At 31.6% G+C, this 21,238-nt stretch overlaps 1 protein-coding gene across 2 annotated transcripts in view; it reads left to right on the top strand.

The window, feature by feature from the left end:
* Positions 1-21,238, top strand: part of LOC143057078 (neprilysin-1-like) — a 45,203-nt gene that overhangs the window by 18,469 nt on the left and 5,496 nt on the right. The window contains exons 1-17 of one of the 2 annotated variants that reach the window (XM_076230310.1): positions 2,735-2,877; positions 4,263-4,495; positions 6,130-6,162; positions 10,333-10,494; positions 10,911-10,994; positions 12,461-12,666; positions 13,418-13,597; positions 13,961-14,047; positions 14,601-14,740; positions 15,477-15,570; positions 15,887-16,015; positions 17,063-17,161; positions 17,704-17,781; positions 18,660-18,763; positions 19,349-19,407; positions 20,192-20,243; positions 20,633-20,700. In XM_076230310.1, the coding sequence (XP_076086425.1) occupies positions 2,843-2,877; positions 4,263-4,495; positions 6,130-6,162; positions 10,333-10,494; positions 10,911-10,994; positions 12,461-12,666; positions 13,418-13,597; positions 13,961-14,047; positions 14,601-14,740; positions 15,477-15,570; positions 15,887-16,015; positions 17,063-17,161; positions 17,704-17,781; positions 18,660-18,763; positions 19,349-19,407; positions 20,192-20,243; positions 20,633-20,700 (1,843 nt within the window). In that variant the 5' untranslated portion in view covers positions 2,735-2,842. Of the gene's footprint in view, positions 1-2,734; positions 2,878-4,262; positions 4,496-6,129; positions 6,163-10,332; positions 10,495-10,910; positions 10,995-12,460; positions 12,667-13,417; positions 13,598-13,960; positions 14,048-14,600; positions 14,741-15,476; positions 15,571-15,886; positions 16,016-17,062; positions 17,162-17,703; positions 17,782-18,659; positions 18,764-19,348; positions 19,408-20,191; positions 20,244-20,632; positions 20,701-21,238 lie in introns of those variants that run through there. The other variant, XM_076230309.1, reaches the window with a different exon arrangement.

Here is a 21,238-nt window from a genome sequence, read left to right as displayed (position 1 = left end):
ATAATATTTTCCATATCGCTTTACTTCCATTATAATTGATCAATTAGTATGTCTGATTCGTTATCTACACACCTTGTGTTCACGTCGCTCGATTGGTCGTTGCTTAGATCGAATAAGATGTGTATTACTCGAGCAAACTTGCACCTTTTAGTTGCGTGGATACTGAACAATCCAGTCTTTTACAACTGTTATATATATTTATTTTATCCAACAAATATATAACTTGTATCTTAGAAGAACCAGAATGAGATATATTTTTTTTACAAGCTCGATCAAGTGGAATGTATAAAAGTTTGAAATATCAGTATTAATTTAAATTTCTAATCACAAGAAAGAAGTATATACTTTTAATCGCCCTAATTCTCTGATATACTTTGATATAGGAAGATAACGGTCAATTGAAATTGAAAATGATTCAGTTTAAAAGGGCAATTAACAAAACTCGTCATCCGACTTCTTAATTCAAAATCTTAAGATGAAGATGAAGAAAAGCGGAGATAATTTGTATTATTTGTTCTAGTATTACGATATCATAATTTAGGGTTTTTTTCTGATCTGATTGTTATTTACGTTTTTTTATGCAACGATTGTTATTCAAATGATCGAAATAAAAAAAAAAAGAGTTGAGTGCGTAGAATCTAGATAAAGTTGGTGGACGCTTAATTTACCAATCAAAAATCAGGTACCATGTGAATAAAAGTTGCAAAAAAATTGAAGAGAAAACTAAATGTCTGCAATCAACGAATTCTTTAGAGTGCAAAATTCATTTAATACATAAACAAAACGACCACCTGCACGGCCATTCCATGACTTGATACACGCACTTCAAATTTGACGGAATTTAAACTGGACATTAAAACCCTGCGTTTTATTGATTAGTGTAAAGACACTGCGTATGATAAACAAGAACCTACAGTAAAAAGTTAATAAAAAAAGCACACGATGATAGTCTAGTTGAAACGTGTTCAGTTTAGTTTACATATATTTTATTTGCATAAACACAAATTGGACTGCACAAGTAGTCTTTTCCATATAACATATATAACAATACAATGAATAAAAGCATGCATGCATCACGCAATTTTTCAATATATTGTATAAATTGGACAGAACAAATTAAGTGACAAAAAAGAAGTTGGGAAAAAAACTTCATGATATTGATATAACAGACGACAAGACCTACAGTTTTCAGGATAAAGATTGAATTGGAGTTCAAAGTGCCTCTGGTATCTTTCGTCCCTCTTTCCACAATGTGAACTTTTCATTTCTATGAAACACAGTCTCACCAGTATATTCTCCATATGCAGTATATATCTACCAGATGATACAATATTTTCCAATTATTTCGTTTCCTATCAATATTTTCTTGATAGAGTATTGCTGCTTCGATGAAGCTATCGGTATTTAAGGGTTCCTCATGGAAAAGATGAAGTTGATGCTTCAATGTGAAATCACCAAAGTTATGTTGGTCGTTATGGAAAAGATGAATCACAGACGAACCTGACTATAATTATTTACTAACTGTGGCGACCACAGTTTCGTTCTTCCCCTTTTTCATGACATCACCAAAAAATGCGAAATTCAATATCAAGATGTTTGAGCGATAACAATTCTAAACTAAGCTCAATAAACCTGAATTGTAGGTTGTTCAATGTGTAACATATATACTATAAAAAATCGATAGATAAGTTCTATTTTAAGTTTTTTTCTTATGTCTTTTCTTTTCTTTTTATTATAATACTGACAAAAGGATATAATTAACGACTACAAGCACCCCTAATGATTCGAAGCTATGGCCAGTATTGCTAGTTTGGTCCGTATGACATTCAACCTTAAATGTTTTCGTAATCTTGTATAAAAAAACACTTTATTTTATTCAAAATAATTTGGGTTATAAGTGACTCTATTTAAGTGCAACTATCTCCTCCTATAATTTGCTTTTTTAAATTACCGCTTAGATTTTCCGGTGGTGGGAATTCTCCGTTTCAAAATATATAGCATTCTGGGTATTTTTTTCAAAGCTGGGATAGGCTAACAATGGGATGTCGTTATTTTCACTTTGTGGTATGAACAAATGAAATTTCTGAAAAGACGAATTAAGTTTGCACTTCATCCAAATCTAAATTATGCAGTAGACTAAAGCTTGAACTTCATACTAATTTGAATTATGCACGTGACTACACTTCAATGGATTCAGACTGATGTCAGTATGTCCGCATTCATATTTCCATAACCGTATCCCGAGTTTATTGCGTCATCTGAATAAGAAGTTGGATTATATTGACGGAAGGTATTAAGTGCAAGGAGAAGCAAACATAAAAGTTTAAATCTTTTGATACAGAAAATTCAAGCACTTTGAACTCCAATTCAATCTTTATCGAATAAAGATTTATTTTCGTTTAATTTGTTATGTTATTGTATCAAAATGTATATACATATATGAAATATAAAGTCATAAAAGCAAAATCTAATGAAACGTTATGATTTCTACACCTTTGCTTTTGTAATTGAAGAAAAAACATCATTAATCCGAAACTGAACAATACAATTGGAAAAATAGAAATCACAAATTTGTCATTAATCCAAGTTAGATACAATTTTGAAATGATAAAACGTGAATGAAATTTTAAATGAAATTAAGAGACTGAATTTTCCTTGGAATTTTTGACGTTTTGTTTATCAAAGATTAAAGAAAGTGTATAAACAATGATATCTGTATACAGATATATACATGTCATCAAAGAGTCTATTTCAACATGAGGAAGAGGCTAATTAATTGTTTACTTTCGAGAGAAAAATCGGATTGTTTTTATTCGGACAAACTTGGAAGTACGCAGTCACAATGCAAAATGGAAATGGAGTTCGCTATCACTCATGGTAAACTTTTTCCTCAAATTTCATTTTTTTAGATAGTTTTGTTCTTTTTGAAAAATTTCAGTGCAATTGGAATTAATTTTTTTTATCCAAAGATTAGGCTCTAGTCTGTTTAGAAGTGCAAATCGTAATACACGTTATATATAAATAGAAAAATATACATTTTGTACAAGCTTCAACTGCGTTTTATATGATTAACAAAGATAGCTCTTGCCATACTTTTAAAAGTCCTTTAGATAAACACTACAAATGCCGATCTTACGTATTATTAGCTAGAGCAAAGCATATAATTTTAATTTGTATTTCCGTCTTTTAAAATGCTATTCATTATCGTTGTGAAGCGTAACATTCCATTGGTTCTCCTTTTTTGTGAACATCTTTGTTTATTCCGCCATTAAAACAGGTTCAAAAGAAAATAATATGGAGAATGGAAATTGGAATGTTCCAAAGAGAAAACAACCCGACTAAAGAGCAAAACGCAACCATAGGCCACCAGTTTTTTTAACACAGCGAGAAAACCACGCAGATGAAGGCGCGCTTTATCTGACCCATAAACATAAATGTGTACTAGTTCAGTGATAATGGAGACCATAATAAACCCCAAAACTTATTAATGAACTAAAATTAAAAATAATACAAGACTTACAAAGACCAAAGGCACCTGACTTGGGACAGGCGCAACACTGCAGCGGGGTTACACATGTTTTGTGATATCTCAACCCTCCCCTTATCCCTTTCCAATGTAGAAAAAACAAACACACAAAAACGGAATGTTTGTATCATTATTTATGATCCGGTTTTATCTTATTTAACACAAGAGGCAATGAAAATCATTTTTCAATGAATACCAGCCAAAACCATGAAAAAAAAAATGGAGAATGTGTTAATTCATGGGACACAGATGAGGTCCCCGCTTGCATAACGTTATATTTATACTTAACTAAAACACGTTAAAGTGACACCATTCATGTGCATGCAATATATGGGTGTCATAACATTTGGTTGCGGCAAACGCAAAACTCAGCAATTTTTCAATTTGTAAAGGGCATAACTCTAGAACGGTAAAGGTGACGCCACACAATTAATTTGGTCTGTGATACGTAGTAATTAGAATTGTGTCATACCATTCGGTTGAAACAAACTAAATTGACTTCATTCGTGTTCCTCACAACAAGTACACTCAATTTGAATTTGGGGATGTCACATAGTATAACTTCATATTTACGTATGTCTCTGTTAATTGAGGAAATAGAATTTCAAAGTGTCATGTTCTTTATCAAAAAGCATTCTTATTTTACAATATGATATATGTTGCCCTACATACCGACTATCTGTGTTATATTATTAAGTCTTCCTCACTGACATACACAATTTTGATTTATTTTCAGTGGTAAAAGTAATGGAAAAGCAGGAAAGAGCGCCACACGTGCTATATTATGCTCTCTCTTCGTTTGCCTCCTTGCCATAATTGCATTAGCTGTTACCCTAGCGATTGTTGTGACAAAAAAGATTGACGAAAAAAATGAAACACCTAGAGCTACTCCAGAACCTGGTTCTGGGTCTCAAACCGGTGACGGAAGTGGTAATTGCCCGGATACAGGCAATACAGGAAGTTCAAACGGTATGTCATAATTTGAATTTTACATAACACATAATATGGCTTCAACTGTATTTTCAATTATATTTATAACTGTACAGAGTCTACATGTTTGGGATTCGAAACGTATGTATTGATACGCAAATATATTATTACATCAAACAGTACTAATATAACTAGTCATCTTGAAATACAACATACATTTATTTCTGTTAAATTAATGTGCGCAAGATATAACGATACTTTATTCAGATATTTACCCGATCCTCTTTTTGAGTTTTATTCAAATTATTTCACTGTTGAATCACACGCATTTGTATACGATTGATATCAATACGGTTTATGATCCCTTCTGTGGACTATGAATTACGATATTTTTAAACTGCAATAGTATCAAAACAGCAAAGGTAATGAATAATAGAAATGGGCCATTTTATACATATACCAAGGGGAAACATTGTGCAAAGAGTTATTATTAATTGTTTCATTGCATTTAAAAGAAAAAGGGTATTTTGTGACTAATAAAACCAAGGTTTTTTTGTAGAAAATCCGAACACTTTAATATATTTTTTTTTGTTTTAAAAATTTAAACATAGATTACGTTCTTGTTTTTCTATGATGTGCTAGTGTTTATTGTTTACAAAAAGTCATAAACAACCTTTTAATTCCAAAAAAGTCGTTCTGAGTCACTAAAGTCAAACGCACCGTAGAAGTTGTACTTTAATTGATCCATATTTATATTTGTTTGAACCAATTTCTAAATTCAGGAACTTGTAATAAGGAAATCATTACTAGCACTGCATGCAATAATCCTCTATCTACCAAGCATTTGCCAAATATGAGAGTACAATGGGAAAGCGCTGTGGATTTTCTTTAAAATTTCCATATGTTAAGCATTGAATCAATACAAGGGTGCATAATCCTTAAATCAATCTTGATGCAAGAAATAACATTTCTTTATACAGATATTTCCCCGATCTTTCTATTTTTAGTTTGATACGAATAATTTCTTTGTTGAATCACACGCATTTGTATACGATTGGTGTCATTAAGCCTGTGTTCGTGTTGATCACTTATTATCATATAGTATATGTAGTGCTTTCTCCCAAAAAATATTTGAATTTTAATGCAGAAGTTTAAAGCTAAATACGGACACACATTTAACAACTATACAGGGTATGTGCCATGTAATACAAGTTCCTTCATAACTGAAGAAATATTCTGGAATATTATTTCCTGTGTAATAAGTATAGCAATATTTGTCTCTAATGGAATAAACGGTATACAAAAATTGTTCAAGCAGGTATAGATAATTTATACCAATAGGAATAGATTATTTGTTTTAAGATTTGTTCCAGCAGGAATAGAAAATTTGTTCCGACAGGAAGAACATTTGTTCAAACAGGAACATAACATTTTTCTCCAAAAAAGATACAGACATTACATTGTTTGTGTATGCTTTCTGACGGCTTTAATAATATCTAATAAACACTTGCAGATGTTATCTAGTGTATTACAATACTACTAGTGCTTTATTTTCGACTTCAAGATGCTATAGCCGTATCATTATAATATTCGTTTTTGTTTTATGTATTTTCGTGAAAAATGCATGAAATTTATTCGTTATCATTTTGATCATAATGTTTGTTTTATTTCAGAATTTTGTACGACACCAGACTGTGTAAAAGCAGGTAAGCGATTATTTATAAGTAGTTGACATTTCGTGATAATAACTGTAGAGATAATAATAATCATTTAAATACACTTTATCAAGTTATTCTTTTGTATTCATGATACGTTTCTGTCAAAGTTTTTACAATTTATGAGGCGCCAGTGTCGAACCCAGAGGGTATGTATGTTACAGTGAATTTGTATAATCAGTGATTATGTAGAATCTCTGAAATTTTCAGGGATTATGTAGAATCACTGGCCAGTTTAGGGATTATATATAATTACTAACATTTTCAGGGATTATGTATAATTACTAGAAAAAACGTCAGGGATTATATATAATAACTGAGATGAAGAAATAGTTTTATTTATAAAGAACATGAATAAAAGTCAAATAATTTATGTTATAAAATCATATTAAACAGCATTACACTGTATAAACATAAATTGTAAAATGTTAAGCACAAAAATATCAAAATTATAACCCTATTTGTTTTAATGTTAGGCACAATATATCAAAATGTTAAACACAATAAATTAAAATAATATGCTTCACATCTGTTTTTACCACATTATCAACATTTTAGAAAACATTTTCCTTCATGTATCGAATCCGATTTTATGACCCGCTTAAGAGAAATAAAGTGTTCAGTAAAAATACCTGTAGATACCCCTCAAAAAAGGGAATTAGCACCCTCGATTTGGTTCGAGCAAAATACCATGTTTTTTTGGCCAGGTGATATCCTTTTTAGACTTTTTGTGAACAATTACGGTAACCATTATGTTTTTTGGAATTCCCTTTTCCTCTTTATTATCCTATGGAATTGCTATGAGAATATTATAGATGTTCCATAATCTTCTTCTCCATTTGTTTTACATGTACCTCAAATAACATTGTCTGTGGATTTACACATATAACATTAATATCCATTTGACGGTGGCGTTTGATAAACAAACAGGGTGGTAAAAGGTTATTTTCGTGCAACGTGTTTTGCCATTTTTATTTCAAATGCATCCGCGAAAAAAGTTCGTTATTCACCGTGTTACGTGAAATCGTTAAAAAGATCAACGTGCAGGACATTTTTAATTGTTCCTTTATTTTGAAATTGCAATTTTATTTCACGTTCTTCTGTGCAGATACCCTCCCTTTATGCCCCTCTTATCGCTATAAAGGGAATCTTAATATTATTAATTTTGAAGTCGTCAACTTTATCTCGAAACCCTGTGTTTTTTATATCTTTAAGTTCATCCTCTGTGTTAAAAAGCAAAATTATTTCGTCTGGCAAGGAATAGGAAAGTCAAAAATGATAGTTTGTCTATATATCTTTTTTTCATCAAACAATGGATCCTTGAATTATTCATAATCCCTGAAATTATATTAGGGAATTTGTAAAATAATTATTAAAATGTTCAGTGATTATGTAAAATCACTGGTCATTTTCAGGGATTATATATAATTACTAATGATTTTAGTGATTCTACATGTTCCCTGAAAAATCGGGTATTCTACATATTCCCTGATTATACAAATTCACTGTAACATATATACGACATTAAAACTGGACAAACATTTTTACGAAAATATGTGAACTGAAAACATAAAAAATAACCCAGGAACTCAACGAAAAAAGAATCTGTCAGATTTCTCATTATTGCTGACTGCTCATGTCTACATATTCTCTTTCTCTTCAAGTGGTCTTTATATATATTCACAACTTTTAATGACTGTAGACGATCTAGAGCTTGGCATTTTATGTAAATATATTTGAAGAAGGCTATATAGTTTTAACCTCTTGCGGTCTTTCGGTTATTGTTTTTGGTAAATTGAAACACACCTTACATACACTTTGTTCACTCATATAGAGGTCCATATAAGTAGAATTTTCACGTCTTGTTCTCTCCAAAATCCAAGATTTTTCGCCTTATATATGCCACCTGTAACGTTACTCGCTGCATGGACGATGTATGTTTTGTTATAACTTACTAAAATTTTCTGTACTTTTTAACATTTTGCTTATAACTGGATATTTTGACTGTTTTACGGTATTCAGACCACTCTCAAGCGAATAGTCTATTGGCCACAGACCACAATTAAATTCTCTATTAGTTCTTTATAACGTTTCGTTTCATTTAAAAAATTGCACCTAATCTTTTTGTCAAATTTTTTGTATGTGTAAAGTAAAGTTCTAGTCCAAAACTATATCCAAAAATTCAGAAAGATTGCACCTCTGTAGTTTACAATTTCAGCCAATACACATCCATACCCCTATGGACAAGTCAAAAGATGTTCCGAAAACTGTAAATATTACCTTTTTGCACCTGGCCTAATCACTCTTTCCATATCAAAATCAGTTAAAATAAAACATCAAAAAGTTTATTGTAGCTCTCTTCTTTCATTTCCACCCCAGAAAAGCTAAGAAATGTATGAGAAAGGGAAAGAAAAAAATAAAGAAAAAATACACTATAATTAAAGGGTACTATATTCGTAATCATAAATTGTGGTCTTGGGCCTATTGACCTTGATATCATTGACTTTCATAACAGACTTTTAAATTTTGACTGCTAAAGATCTGAGTTATTCGAAAAACTAAGGATTTTCTTATTCCAGGAATAAATTACTTTAGCCGTATTCGCCACAACCTTTTGGAATTTTGGGTCCTCAATTCTCTTCAACTTCATGCTGGTTTGGCTTTCAAACGGTTTCAACCTGAGCGTCACTGATGAGTCTACTGTAGACGAAACGCGCGTCTGGAGTATCAAATCATAAGCTTGGTACCTTTCATAATTATCTACACCACTGAACGATGCAACTGCTGGTGGACGTTTCGTCACCTCAAGTATCACCAGCCCAGTAGTCAGCACTTCGGTGTCGACATAAATGTCAATCATATGGTCATTTTTATAAATTAACTGTTTGCCAAAGTATGAATATTCGAAATACTATTGGATTTTCTTCTCCCAGGCATATATAATCTTAGCCGGATTTGGCACAACGTTTTGTAATTTTGGGTCCTCAATGCTCTTCAACTTTAAGGGCATACGATACAGTTACAGGGAATGTAATGACGTTGCTAACGTAAAATGTTATTTTCGCGACGTCAAACTCTGACATATCGGGAAAAGATGCATTTTTCGACTGATTTTTATCATTCAAACTGATTTAATTTGAAAACGAGTGCATGGACCCCTATTTTTTAAAACAGCAATTTGTTTCATTTTGCAAGGAGATTATGTGACCCAAATTTTATAAAACTGTAAATAGCGCATTTTTTAAAAATTTTGATAAACATGCAGCAAAAAATGACGTTTTTCCTCTATTCATGAACATTTGATAAATATAGAGTTATTTCGGAATAAAAATTGCATAATTTTTAATGATACTTATAAAATACAGAAATTACCGATTATTTAACAAAAACCATTTTGTGTTTATCTTTTAAAACAAAAAAGTTATGTCTTTCTTTCGAAAAAGAAAATACGAACACAAATCTGAATTTTGAGCAAATATACAAAATTTCGAACTCATTTTACTCAAAAAGTAGCACATGAAGGTATATTTTTTATTACATATTTGATTTAATGAGGTAAAAAATAGCCTATATGCAAATTTTCATCAACTTGTAAATACAGGTTCAATACTGTATCGTATGCCCTTAAACTTGTTTTGGCTTTCTAATCTAGACGAAACGCGCGTCTGACGTATCAAAAAAGAGGGACGAAAGATACCAGAGGGACAGTCAAACTCATAAATCGGAAATAAACTGACAACTCCATGGCTAAAAATGAAAAAGACAAACAGACAAACAATAGTTCACATGACACAACATAGAAAACTAAAGAATAAGCAACACGAACCCCACCAAAAACTAGGGGTGATCTCAGGTGCTCCTGAATTATAATCCTGTTACCTTTGATATAACTGATTATTCTCCCCACATTCTTTATACTTTATTGATGAAATAAAGATTGCAATACTAATACCATATATTGAGTAGTTTGAGAATGGTGGTATAACAATACAGTTATATATAGGATTTTCTGTCAACAGCTGTTGTTTAGATGGATTCGGACAAGATGTAAGACTACGGATAAAACAAGTCAACACCAAACAAAGTAAACAACTATATATACTGCCATGATCCTTACTATATTGATTATCAAATATTATAGTTCATTGTTTTCTACTTTAGCCTCTAATATGATGAAATCCATGGACATGACAGTCGATCCTTGTGTAGATTTCTTTGAATACGCATGCGGAGGATGGACGAGATCTCACGTTATTCCAGAAGACAAGGCGGTTCTTGGAACATTTTACACACTCAGGGACGATGTTGATATAAAACTAAAAGGTAATGTATCCCAAACCTTTTCATACTTTTCATCAGAAATAAAATACTTTCATCATATTACAATTGTTTAATAACAATTTCGACATTTTTTATTGTGAGACAACCATCACGTCATCTGCAATATATTGCTTTATTGACCAATAAAAAAAAGTTATATCTAAGACGGCACATCAGTTCAAAGATAGAAGTAAATCATCACGCTTGAACAGAACTAACAAATAACTGGATTAAATCTGTTTTAGTATTCAAATGTAAATATAAGAATCGGTGTTCATTGATCGGTATTTTCCGAACTCAATAATCCATGAATGATATTGCAAACAATCGATAAAATAAATATGTTTTACCAGATTTAAATCGATATTGGAATAAGTTAATATAGCTGTTATACTTGAATATCTCTTTTCTTATTTCAGCTGTCTTGGAACAACCTATTGCTGCTGGAGAATGGGAAGCAATAACTAAAGCTAAACAGTATTACCAGTCTTGTATAAACCTGAGTGAGTTCATTGAATATATACATTAGAATGTATTCTTTTAATTTTACAAATTTGACAAGAAAATCAACCGACACCTTGATCATCATAACCGTTTGTAAAGCTTCTAAATTATTTGTTGTTTTCGTTCCCACTCATTTTTATGCTCCATTTATGGGCATTGTGTTTTCTGCTCTGGTCTGTGCGTCCGTTTTTCTGTCTGTGCGTCCGTTCGTCCGTATGTGCGTCCGTTCGTCCATCTGTCCCGCTTCAGGGTAAAATATTTGGTCGAGGTAGTTTTTGATGAAGATGAAGTCTAATCAACTTGAAATTCAGTAAACATATTCCCTATGATATGATCTTTCTAATTTAATGCCAAAATAAGGGATTTTATCTCATTTTCACGGTCCACTGAACTTAGAAAATGGTAGTGCGGATGGGGCACCCGTTTACTTTTACCTTTGTCTTGCATTGTTTCTTTTACAAAATTGTGTTCATGACTTTTTTCTTTACTTCTCATTTTTCTTTCTCTATAATTTGAAATATAGTGTCCGTCAAAGCAAGGGTTAAATAATCAAGTTGTAACTATTGAGCATAAACATGATTGTCATACACATCATGAAAAATTAGCATGTATGTCAAATCATTTAAAACAGCTTTAATTGAGTGTTTTAGTCAACTGGATTGTACAGTTTTAGTTATACAATGATGACTCCACAAATGACACTGATATTTAATCGCATAAGCAAAGAAGTTTTTTTTATACTGCAAATGAAACAGTTCAGTATGCATTTGCACATATATCAATCACGTGTAAACCACAGTTTGTACACGCATGGGCCAATTAGGATCGGAGTATATATTAGATTTTTGTGCAATTGCAGCTTTTTATGCAGGAAATGCATCATTAAGAAGTTCGACTTCAACTTCAGAAGAATAAAAAGAACCAAACGTTTTGTATTCTGCACGACATTTTGAAGGGTTCGAAAATCGTTCTCTGGTTTCAAACCTTAATTTTTCCTCTAAAAATATGAATATAGATTCGCAGATATGAGTATAATAATAGTCTGGTTTTTAAATTTACTGATTGAGACATGGTGGTTGTTCCAGACATAGCAGGCGACAATTGTATAACGGCGAAAGCGAAACCGCTCGTGTTTGAGTTATTGCAATTCCTTCAAGTTTTTATTGTTACCTCTGAATCGATTTACGAGATTTAAACATCGGTAAACTAATGTAACCTTCATTTATACCACCGAGGGATCGGAAAGATGGAAGTGCAGTAAAATAACCAAGAATAAAAATAAGCAGTAAACCTAACCATACAATAAAAAGATATACATACTACTGGCTGTTTTAATCGAAAAGTCTATATAATGAATACATGGATCTCCGAGTCTTATTCTCAATCAACTATGTCCTTTTCCAGTTAGAAATGTATCCCGAGTTCTTATCATCAAATGTGTATCTTTTATAAACCTCGAATTTAGCTGCCATCGAAGATATGAATCTAACAGAACCAATGGTGACATTAAATGAATTAGGAGGATGGCCTGTCGTATCATCAAGCTGGTCTGAATCTTCATTTAATTTGGAAGATGTTTTACTCACAACAAGAAAGTACACAAACAGTCCACCCATATTTGATTCATATGCTTACACCGATTCTAAAAATCCAGATGCTCGTATTCTATATGTGAGTAGTATATTCCTTTTTAGTATAGATCATGCAGTCAAAAGCTTCCTGTAAATATGTTTAACATAGCCAGGTTTTCACATACTTTACATAAAACGTCATATGAATAACGGATATATAGATTATGTGCCCTGGCAATGAGACAGCAACGTATGGAAGTCAGAAACATTAAAGATCAACATAGTCTTTAGTAAAAGAAATGTAGCTACACAATATACCAAGCGAATAAATATTACCAATCAACAAAAATGTTAATAAATTGAATAGTTACTCCAAAATGCAAACTGCAAGATTCACTACCAGTCTATTCTTATCAAACTTTAGTTTTGTGTGTGTCTGTATGTTATTCGATATTAATTGTTTTATTTGTACATGTAAGCTAGCTAATTTTTGTTAGATTGATTTTTGAAAAAAAAACAAAACAAGTAAAGCATAATTAGTAAGAAAAAATATACGTATTTCAATTCGCGGTTGAATTTGAATCGATTTATAAGTCTCAATCATCTTCGAAAACTTAAGTTAATGAAGATCACCTGTAATACATTTCGTGCGTCGTAAGCGATTGTTTTGAACGCTCAAACATAAAATATTTCAGTTTCAGAAAAGAAAAGAAATTGTGTCAACTTTGTCCATAATTTGATTACAAATTAAAAACATAGTTTGATGTTCCCCCTAGACTTCGTATATTTCTCTTTATTTCTCGTATTTTTTAATTGAGTTTTACAATAAATTATTTCTGTTTGTTATACAGGTTGACCAACCAGGGTTCGGGATGCCAAACAGAGAATATTATCTTAAAGGAAGAAACGATAAAACTTTATTGGCATATGAACAATTTGCTACAGAAATGGCTGTTATGTTTGGTGCTAACGAAGCGACGGCCAAAAATGACATGAAAGATATGGTCGACTTTGAAATTAAACTTGCAAATGTAAGATTCAAATTTATTTTTTTTTAAAAAAAAAATATTCTCGTAGGAACAGAAAACGTTATGAAAACGATATACACAAACTATATTCCATAGAGAATGCAAACCAGAATTTAAGAATGCAATATTTTCAGAAACTTTTAAACTATTTTTATCATTCTTCTGGTTTTTTTCAAAAAATGCAAAACCTGAGAAGATTTTTATTTTATAAAACTCAAGAATTGAAGTGAAAACAAAATACTAAGGCAGAAAGTTCATTATAGATATAAAACATTTACAATTTATGATGCCTTTCGTAATTTACTGCCTTTGTGTAAGTGTTTCTTAAGAAATTGCCATGAATCATGTTCATAAATATATTTTCAGATTTCATTACCATCAGCAGAACGAAGGGATGAAGATAAATTGTACAACTTGCGGACTATACAAAATATAGCGAGTTCTTCCCCAGCGGTATGTTGTTGCGAAACAAATTTAAAGTGTGTTTTATTATTTAAGGCATTAAGGTTTTTCTGTGCATGCAGGCGCCGATTATTTCCTATACAATTGGATTTCTAAAGGAGCATTTGAAACGCAGAACAAAACTCTTGTATGACAATTGTGAACTAAGAAAATATAAATACACTTTTTATTTCAAAGTTCAGTTTCGAATAGAGATTGCAAATTTCAGTTCATTTTAATCCGAATTGGAACCATTGTACATCGTCCTGTTCACACGATACGATTTCCATTCGATTAACCAAACGACGATCAATTTCAGTGTTAACATTCAGTGTTAACCATTTTAGCCGAAAGCAGATGTAATGTTATAATCAAATGAAATTGGAATGGCAAATCGTACCGTGTAAACGCATCTTTACACTTATAAAACTGTGACGCATTTCCTGTTTCCAAATTTACTAAAAATTTACTACTAATTGCTACTAATTTTAATTGTAGTTTTCAGTGCACCTAAGATAGTTTTGCCTAGTTTTCTTACAGTTGTTTATGTGAATTTGTTTTACAGATTAACTGGAATAAATATTTCACAAATCTGTTAAGGATAAATGGTTTAGATATAACATTAGGTTCAGGAGAAAACATTATTAGCAGAAACCCAGAATATTTAAGCCTCTTGTCGGGTATATTAACAGACACACCAAAAAGGTAAATATGGATTCATCTTTAATTTTAATTGTATTACTTTTTAATCGCTACTTCAATGAAAAGAGGAATATAATACTGGTAGTCTCATTAGAGAATTTTAACAAAATGGTACACGGATAAATCAAAGACACAAGAGAACTATGTTAATTTGTTGTGTATTTCGCTCAATACATATTTCATAATTGATTTTATGTATATATATTTATTTTGTCCTTCTATATTAATGTTGTGTGTTATTCCAGTGATATTTAATGTGATATTTTTTCAAAGTCAAAAATGTTGATGTCTTTTCTGTTCTCTTGATTTGCTATATTTGAATGTCATGGGAATCGTCTTTTTTTTAACTCTTTTATATTTCGAGTATTGTGTTTAATTGGGATTCACTTACAAGAAGTATGTTAAGGAAACTATAAAAGCAAGTTAAATCTAGCATTCCCTTCGGAAAATGCCTGTACCAAGTCAGGTATATGACAAGTCAGGTATATGACAAGTGTGTTACACGCGTTCAGTTGGTTGATAGATTTAATATTTGATGTGTTTCCCTCAGTTTTAGTTTGTAACCAGGATTTGTTTTTTTTTCATTGATTTCTGAATTTCGAGCAGCGGTATACTACTGTTGCCTTTATTTATAGACTTCTCCTTTTTGAATTTACTTGGAGTTCAGTTTATTTGTTATCTTTTTTTGTACACAATCATGACATGATAGTGATATGTATTTTATTTTTATCTTACCTAGAACTGTTGCTAACTATATTGTATGGCGATATGTCGCACGACTACCTAATGCCCTGCCAGAACGTGTCCGTGATATTCAGACAAAATACCGCAAAGTAAGTAAGAGTTAAACATGATGCTTTTTTAGTCCAAAACAATGCTTCCATTCTCAATTTTATTTGATTATGCTACTTTGCTACTATCAATGTAAAATGCAATTCTATTTAGTTAATTGATCTCTTTGTAAAATAATTGATTTTGCCATTTGATAAAGAACTTTCTGTTTTGAATTTTCCATTCTTTTCAGTTCTTTATTTTGTTATTTTACATTTTACTTTCAAAACTAGCATCTAAAAAAATAATCTTTTTTGATTTTGTGTCTATGAAATTAAAAATTGAAATCGGCTATTAATTAAATCCCTTTAATTGTAGGCACTAGTAGGAACAGCCCAGGTTGCACCACGATGGAAAACATGTGCTGGTGCAGCAAACTCCAATTTTGGATTAGCTGTTGGTAATCTTTTCATTGCTAAATATTTTGGTGCTGAAGCGAAAGTTGATGTAAGTAGCACTATTTTAACAAGTATATCAAGTATATTTGCGTACACTTAAAAAAAGAATAATTTCATGTAATTCATTGGACTTAATAGAAAAAAAACCAGAATGAACATATGAGTTTGCTTATTCAACTTTATATCAATAAGTCAAGAGATTTTTCAAATTTTCATAATTTGTTCAAATTGCATTTTGCGGAAAAGTACGAGTTTTAATAGAAGTAATGAATCAAAAAGATTTTCATACAGAAAAAGATTTTCACAATTTTGATTGCTGCTTTGACTTCATGCATACTCAAATAGCCATACTAGTTATGTTAATGAAAAAGTACAAAAATGTACTATCATTTGTTGTCAGCTGCAGGAAACTTATGACAATGACAGTACAGATCAATTGTACTTTTCTTGTTCCTATGACCTAATGATATTTAAGGAAAAACGAACTTTGTGTTCTAGCCATACTGCCTTTTCACCTGCGACAAATGTAGCTCATTTATAACCCACCTCCCCTTGTTATATGACGTTTTCTCCTCTTCGTTACTATGATATGGAAATAAAACATTCACTTAGAGTACCGATTGTTGTGTATTTTGCAGAGACGATTAACCGGCATTCCTGACATACATATGTACATTTGTTTGTAAGCTAAATTTCTCCTATAATCCCAGCCCAAAATGTAAAAGAAAATAATCATATTCCCTCCAGCCTTTATGTTTGTTTTACTAAAGCCATAACTTCTAAGCGGCTGAACGGATATTGATGAAATTTTACCCAATCAAACAACACTCCATAACAGTGTGCATCAAGGAATATAATCTATTTTACTCACTAGTACTTAAACCATATACTGATAATGTTGAGTAGAGAGGGTATGCCTTAGATCGTTTCTATGTACTTGACGGTTTCATGTTGCACTTCAGTTTTTCCTGTTGTTACTTTGTTTTCCTCGTATAGTTGATGTGTTTCCCTCGGTTTTAGTTTGTAACTTTGGAACACTGGTATACTACTGTTGCCTTAATTAGTGCGTTCAATCACCATTCGTTTTCTGTTTTAGGTTGAAAACATGATAAAACAACTTCGTGTAGCCATGAAAGAACTTATACAGAGCAATGACTGGATGGATACGACAACCAAGGATGTAGCTAAAGAAAAAGTAGGTTTCTACCTAATCTTGTAGCTTTTCACTATTGTGTATCATACATGTAACTCTGCACATTCACTAAACTCATCATAGATGCCTGGATTCAAATTTTGTATTTGCAGCAGACACGCGTTGCTTGATAAAAGACTCACCAGTGGCGCTCTAATGAATTGTTTTTTCAAAAGGCCAAATAAATTACAAAGTTGAAGAGCATTGAGGACCATACATTGCTATAAGTTTTTAATAAATAAAGCTAAAGTAATCTCATCCTGAGGTAGAAAAGCCTTATTTTTTTTCGAAAATTCTAAAAAAAAAATAAGCATTCAATTTATAGTTATTACCATACTTTTATTGTATAAAGCTATCATTTACAACATCATCCGTATAATGGAAAATGCGCCATATTACATGTAATAAATTTATGAACATGATTGTTCATGTTATCTGGTTCATACCTCAAAGAGTTGTTAGAATAGTAAGTATCTGACAATTAACATATTTATTAATGCTCATTGATGAACCTATGTATATTATTTTACGCATTCTGTTAAAAGGCTGATTATATTAAACCAAGAATTGGATACCCAGATGAAGTGGATTTGGAATCTAAAGTAAACAAGGAATACGTAAGGGTATGTAACTATTAGATCACGTTTGATATTGAAAATGAGACCTCTTTTAATCCATTTAACACCTGATGTTAACACAGCTTCAGTGACAATTAAACATTTGAAGTTAATACAGCTTTAATGATAGGTCCAATGTTAAAATTTACGCGTTTGCAAATTATGATCTGCTACGATGTATAAAACTGAGTTTTGTTTATTCAAGTAAGACTATTGATATCACCTTGTCTTCCATGTACAGGTTTAATGTTAAAACTGATAAAGTGTTGGTACTAAGCTATAACTTATATGATGTATTTATCTAATTATGAATATTTATACAAACATATCCTGAAATAATAAAAAAAAAAAAAAAAAAACCTGAAGAAATCATCAGTAATTTTTTAATTTTACAATACATTACCAGGTTTAATCCGCCATTTTCTGCATGATAAAATGCATGTACCAAATCAGGAATATGATGGTTGTTATCCATTCTCTTGATGTGTTCCATTTGATCCATTTGAAATCTAGACATATTGTAATCATTTGAAAATGTTGTGTTTGGGATATGTATCAACTGAAGGCTTGTGATAAAGATCATTTAGTAAAAGGAAAGGAAGACGTTCTGAGCAAATAAAAAAGCACATGGCTCAATTGACTTAAAACTATTCATTAAGCATGAGATGCAACGATAGCAATAAAAGAACCTTGTAAACTCGGGATTAGTATGTCAACCTATCTGGATCCCGATCCGTCTATAGTTTATGCAATCCGGCAGGTTTTGTCATTTAGGACTCAAAATAGATAAGCTAGTTTTGAACATATTTATTAAACTATTGTTGCTTATTTACAATAGAATGAAACACATCTGCAGTGTGCGACATTTTCATTTGTTTATTCAGATTCATGTTACTAGCGATGACTTTTACAAGAACACTCTCAGTATATGGATCAATGGTGTAACCAAAAACATAAAGGACCTCAGGGAACCAGTTGACAAAAACAAGTGAGTCATCATAAAAGAACCATATCATTTAAGGACTGTAAAAAGTATCAAAGAAAATTTAAAATATATCCTACATATTGATTGCAACGTTCCTACATGGCATTATAAAGAAATTATCTTCACCGGAATCGTATCGACTTCTAATCGCTTATGTTAAAGAAACGAAAAGTCATGTGTTAATTATTGAAAAATATTTGTTGGTGATACATGATATTGCACAAAAGCTGGAGTAACAAAGTTCATTTTGCCGCTTATGTGTTGATGATCGCTAACATTTCATATAGCTTTTAATTGCTATAAAACGTATAAGATGACATTGATATCGAATCACGTATGGCGTGCACTTACCAATTGTTTTAAGACATAACCAAAGCTAGAGTGTAGTTGTTTTTTAGTTGTTTTTAGGATAAAATAAAATTAAACAAAATCCGGTTCTAAACATACCAGGTGCTACATAAAACCATTTAGAGAATGTTATTAAACAGGTAGTTTTTTATTATGATCATACGTCATGGATCATTCTTTATTTTAAGCTTATTTTTAAGACACAGATTTCATTCATGATTTTGTAAATCTATTTTACAGATGGAGCACTCCACCAGCAACTGTTAATGCATTCTATAGTCCACAAACGAATCAGATCAGTAAGATTTTCTACTAGAACAATTACTTAACAAAACAAACTCTAGAATTTAATACTTTAAAATCAATTGTACAGACGACTGGTATGAGAACTTTTCTATCCTAAATCAGCCATGTGTCAACTTGAGAGGAAAGAAGAAATACTTCCGAAGTTTTTAAATTTACATTACAATGATGTAACTTTCGAAATAATGACAAATAAAGGCAACGGGAATATACCACTGTTCAATAATCTGACATCGATAAAGTGAAAACAAAGCCGGGTTACGAACTAAAACCGAGAGAAACACGCCAACTATTACAGGAAACAACATAATTACAGAAAAAAGAACTGCTACAACAACAAACGCCGACATACAAGATATCTTTCAACGTAAAAGTTTAATTGGATATAGGAAGATGTGGTATGAGTGCCAGTGAGACAACTCTCCATCCAAATAACAATTATACCAAATAAACCATTATAGGTCAATGTATGGCCTTCAACACAGAGCCTTGGCTCACACCGAACAACAAGTTATAAAGGGCCCCAAAATTACTAGTGTAAAACAATTCAAACGGGAAAATCAACGGTCTAATCCATATAAAAAAACAAAAACGAGAAACACGTATAAATTACATAAACAAACGACAACCACTGTACATCAGATTCCTGACTTAGGACAGGTGCAAACATTTGAAGCGGGATTAAACGTTTTAATGGTACCTAACCATCCCCCTTTTTTCTGAAACAATAGTATAAAATGTATTCCAAAAAAATTACATGGACACTACACTATTTTACAGTGTTTCCAGCTGGTATTCTTCAGCCGCCATTTTATCACAGAAACTATCCAGAGTAAGTATTTATCATGTTTAATCAGAAATGATAACATAATTTAAAATTCAAATTTGCTGATATCAGTACAGTTGTGTGAATGCATAACAAATATTCCTTCATATCAGATGAACGAATTTAATTGTTAGGAATCAGATAAAAGTTAAGTAAGTGTTGATTAGCGTTATATAGAATAGAGAATGGAAGAGTGGGATACGTTGCAAATGGTCCTTTTTGAAAATAAATTATAGCTCTCAAATGCTGTTAAGAGGACGGTTTTATGTGGAATGATCGATTTACTCTCAAATAAAAAAAGAGGAAAACTGTTAAGACTGCAACTTGTCTTGTATCTTTAACGTATACAATATTTTAAATCAGTATTTAATCATATTACACCTTTATATTTTTAGTTATCTTAATTTTGGTGGCATTGGATACGTAATTGGCCATGAAATTACTCATGGATTTGATGACTCAGGTAAACTTTAACGCTGTATTTTATGCACATGTCATAAGTCAGGAGCCTGTTGTTATTGCTTGTTAGTGATGTTCATAGGTGTGTCTTGTTTTTCGTTTTTTATATAGATTTTGTTGTTGGTGTTCCTTTTGAATTGTTTAACATTTATCATTTCGGGACCGTTTGTAGCTTACTGTGCGTCAAGGCTCCGTATTGAAATCCGTACTTTGACTTAGAATTGTTAACTTTTTATACATTGTGACTTTGATTGACTCACTGACACTCATACCACATCTTCTTATCTATTTTGTCTTTACTTGGTGGATTTTCCCCGATCTCCCCCAACTTTGTTTTCAACTTTATTGGATCAAGTTTTATTTCAGAAAAACAAATACATACTACTCATACTACGGGTGCGGGAATTCTCGCTACATTGAAGACCCATTGGTTGCCTTCGGCTGTTGTTTGCTCTATGGTCGGGTGGTTGTCGCTTTGACATATTCACCATTTCCTTTCTCAATTTTATTTACTCATATATACTCAACAAGGTACATTTGTA

Source organism: Mytilus galloprovincialis, chromosome 13 (assembly GCF_965363235.1).
Source record: "Mytilus galloprovincialis chromosome 13, xbMytGall1.hap1.1, whole genome shotgun sequence".
In the NCBI taxonomy this organism is placed as follows: Eukaryota; Metazoa; Mollusca; class Bivalvia; order Mytilida; family Mytilidae; genus Mytilus; species Mytilus galloprovincialis.
This window is presented reverse-complemented; position numbering and strand designations above follow the sequence as displayed.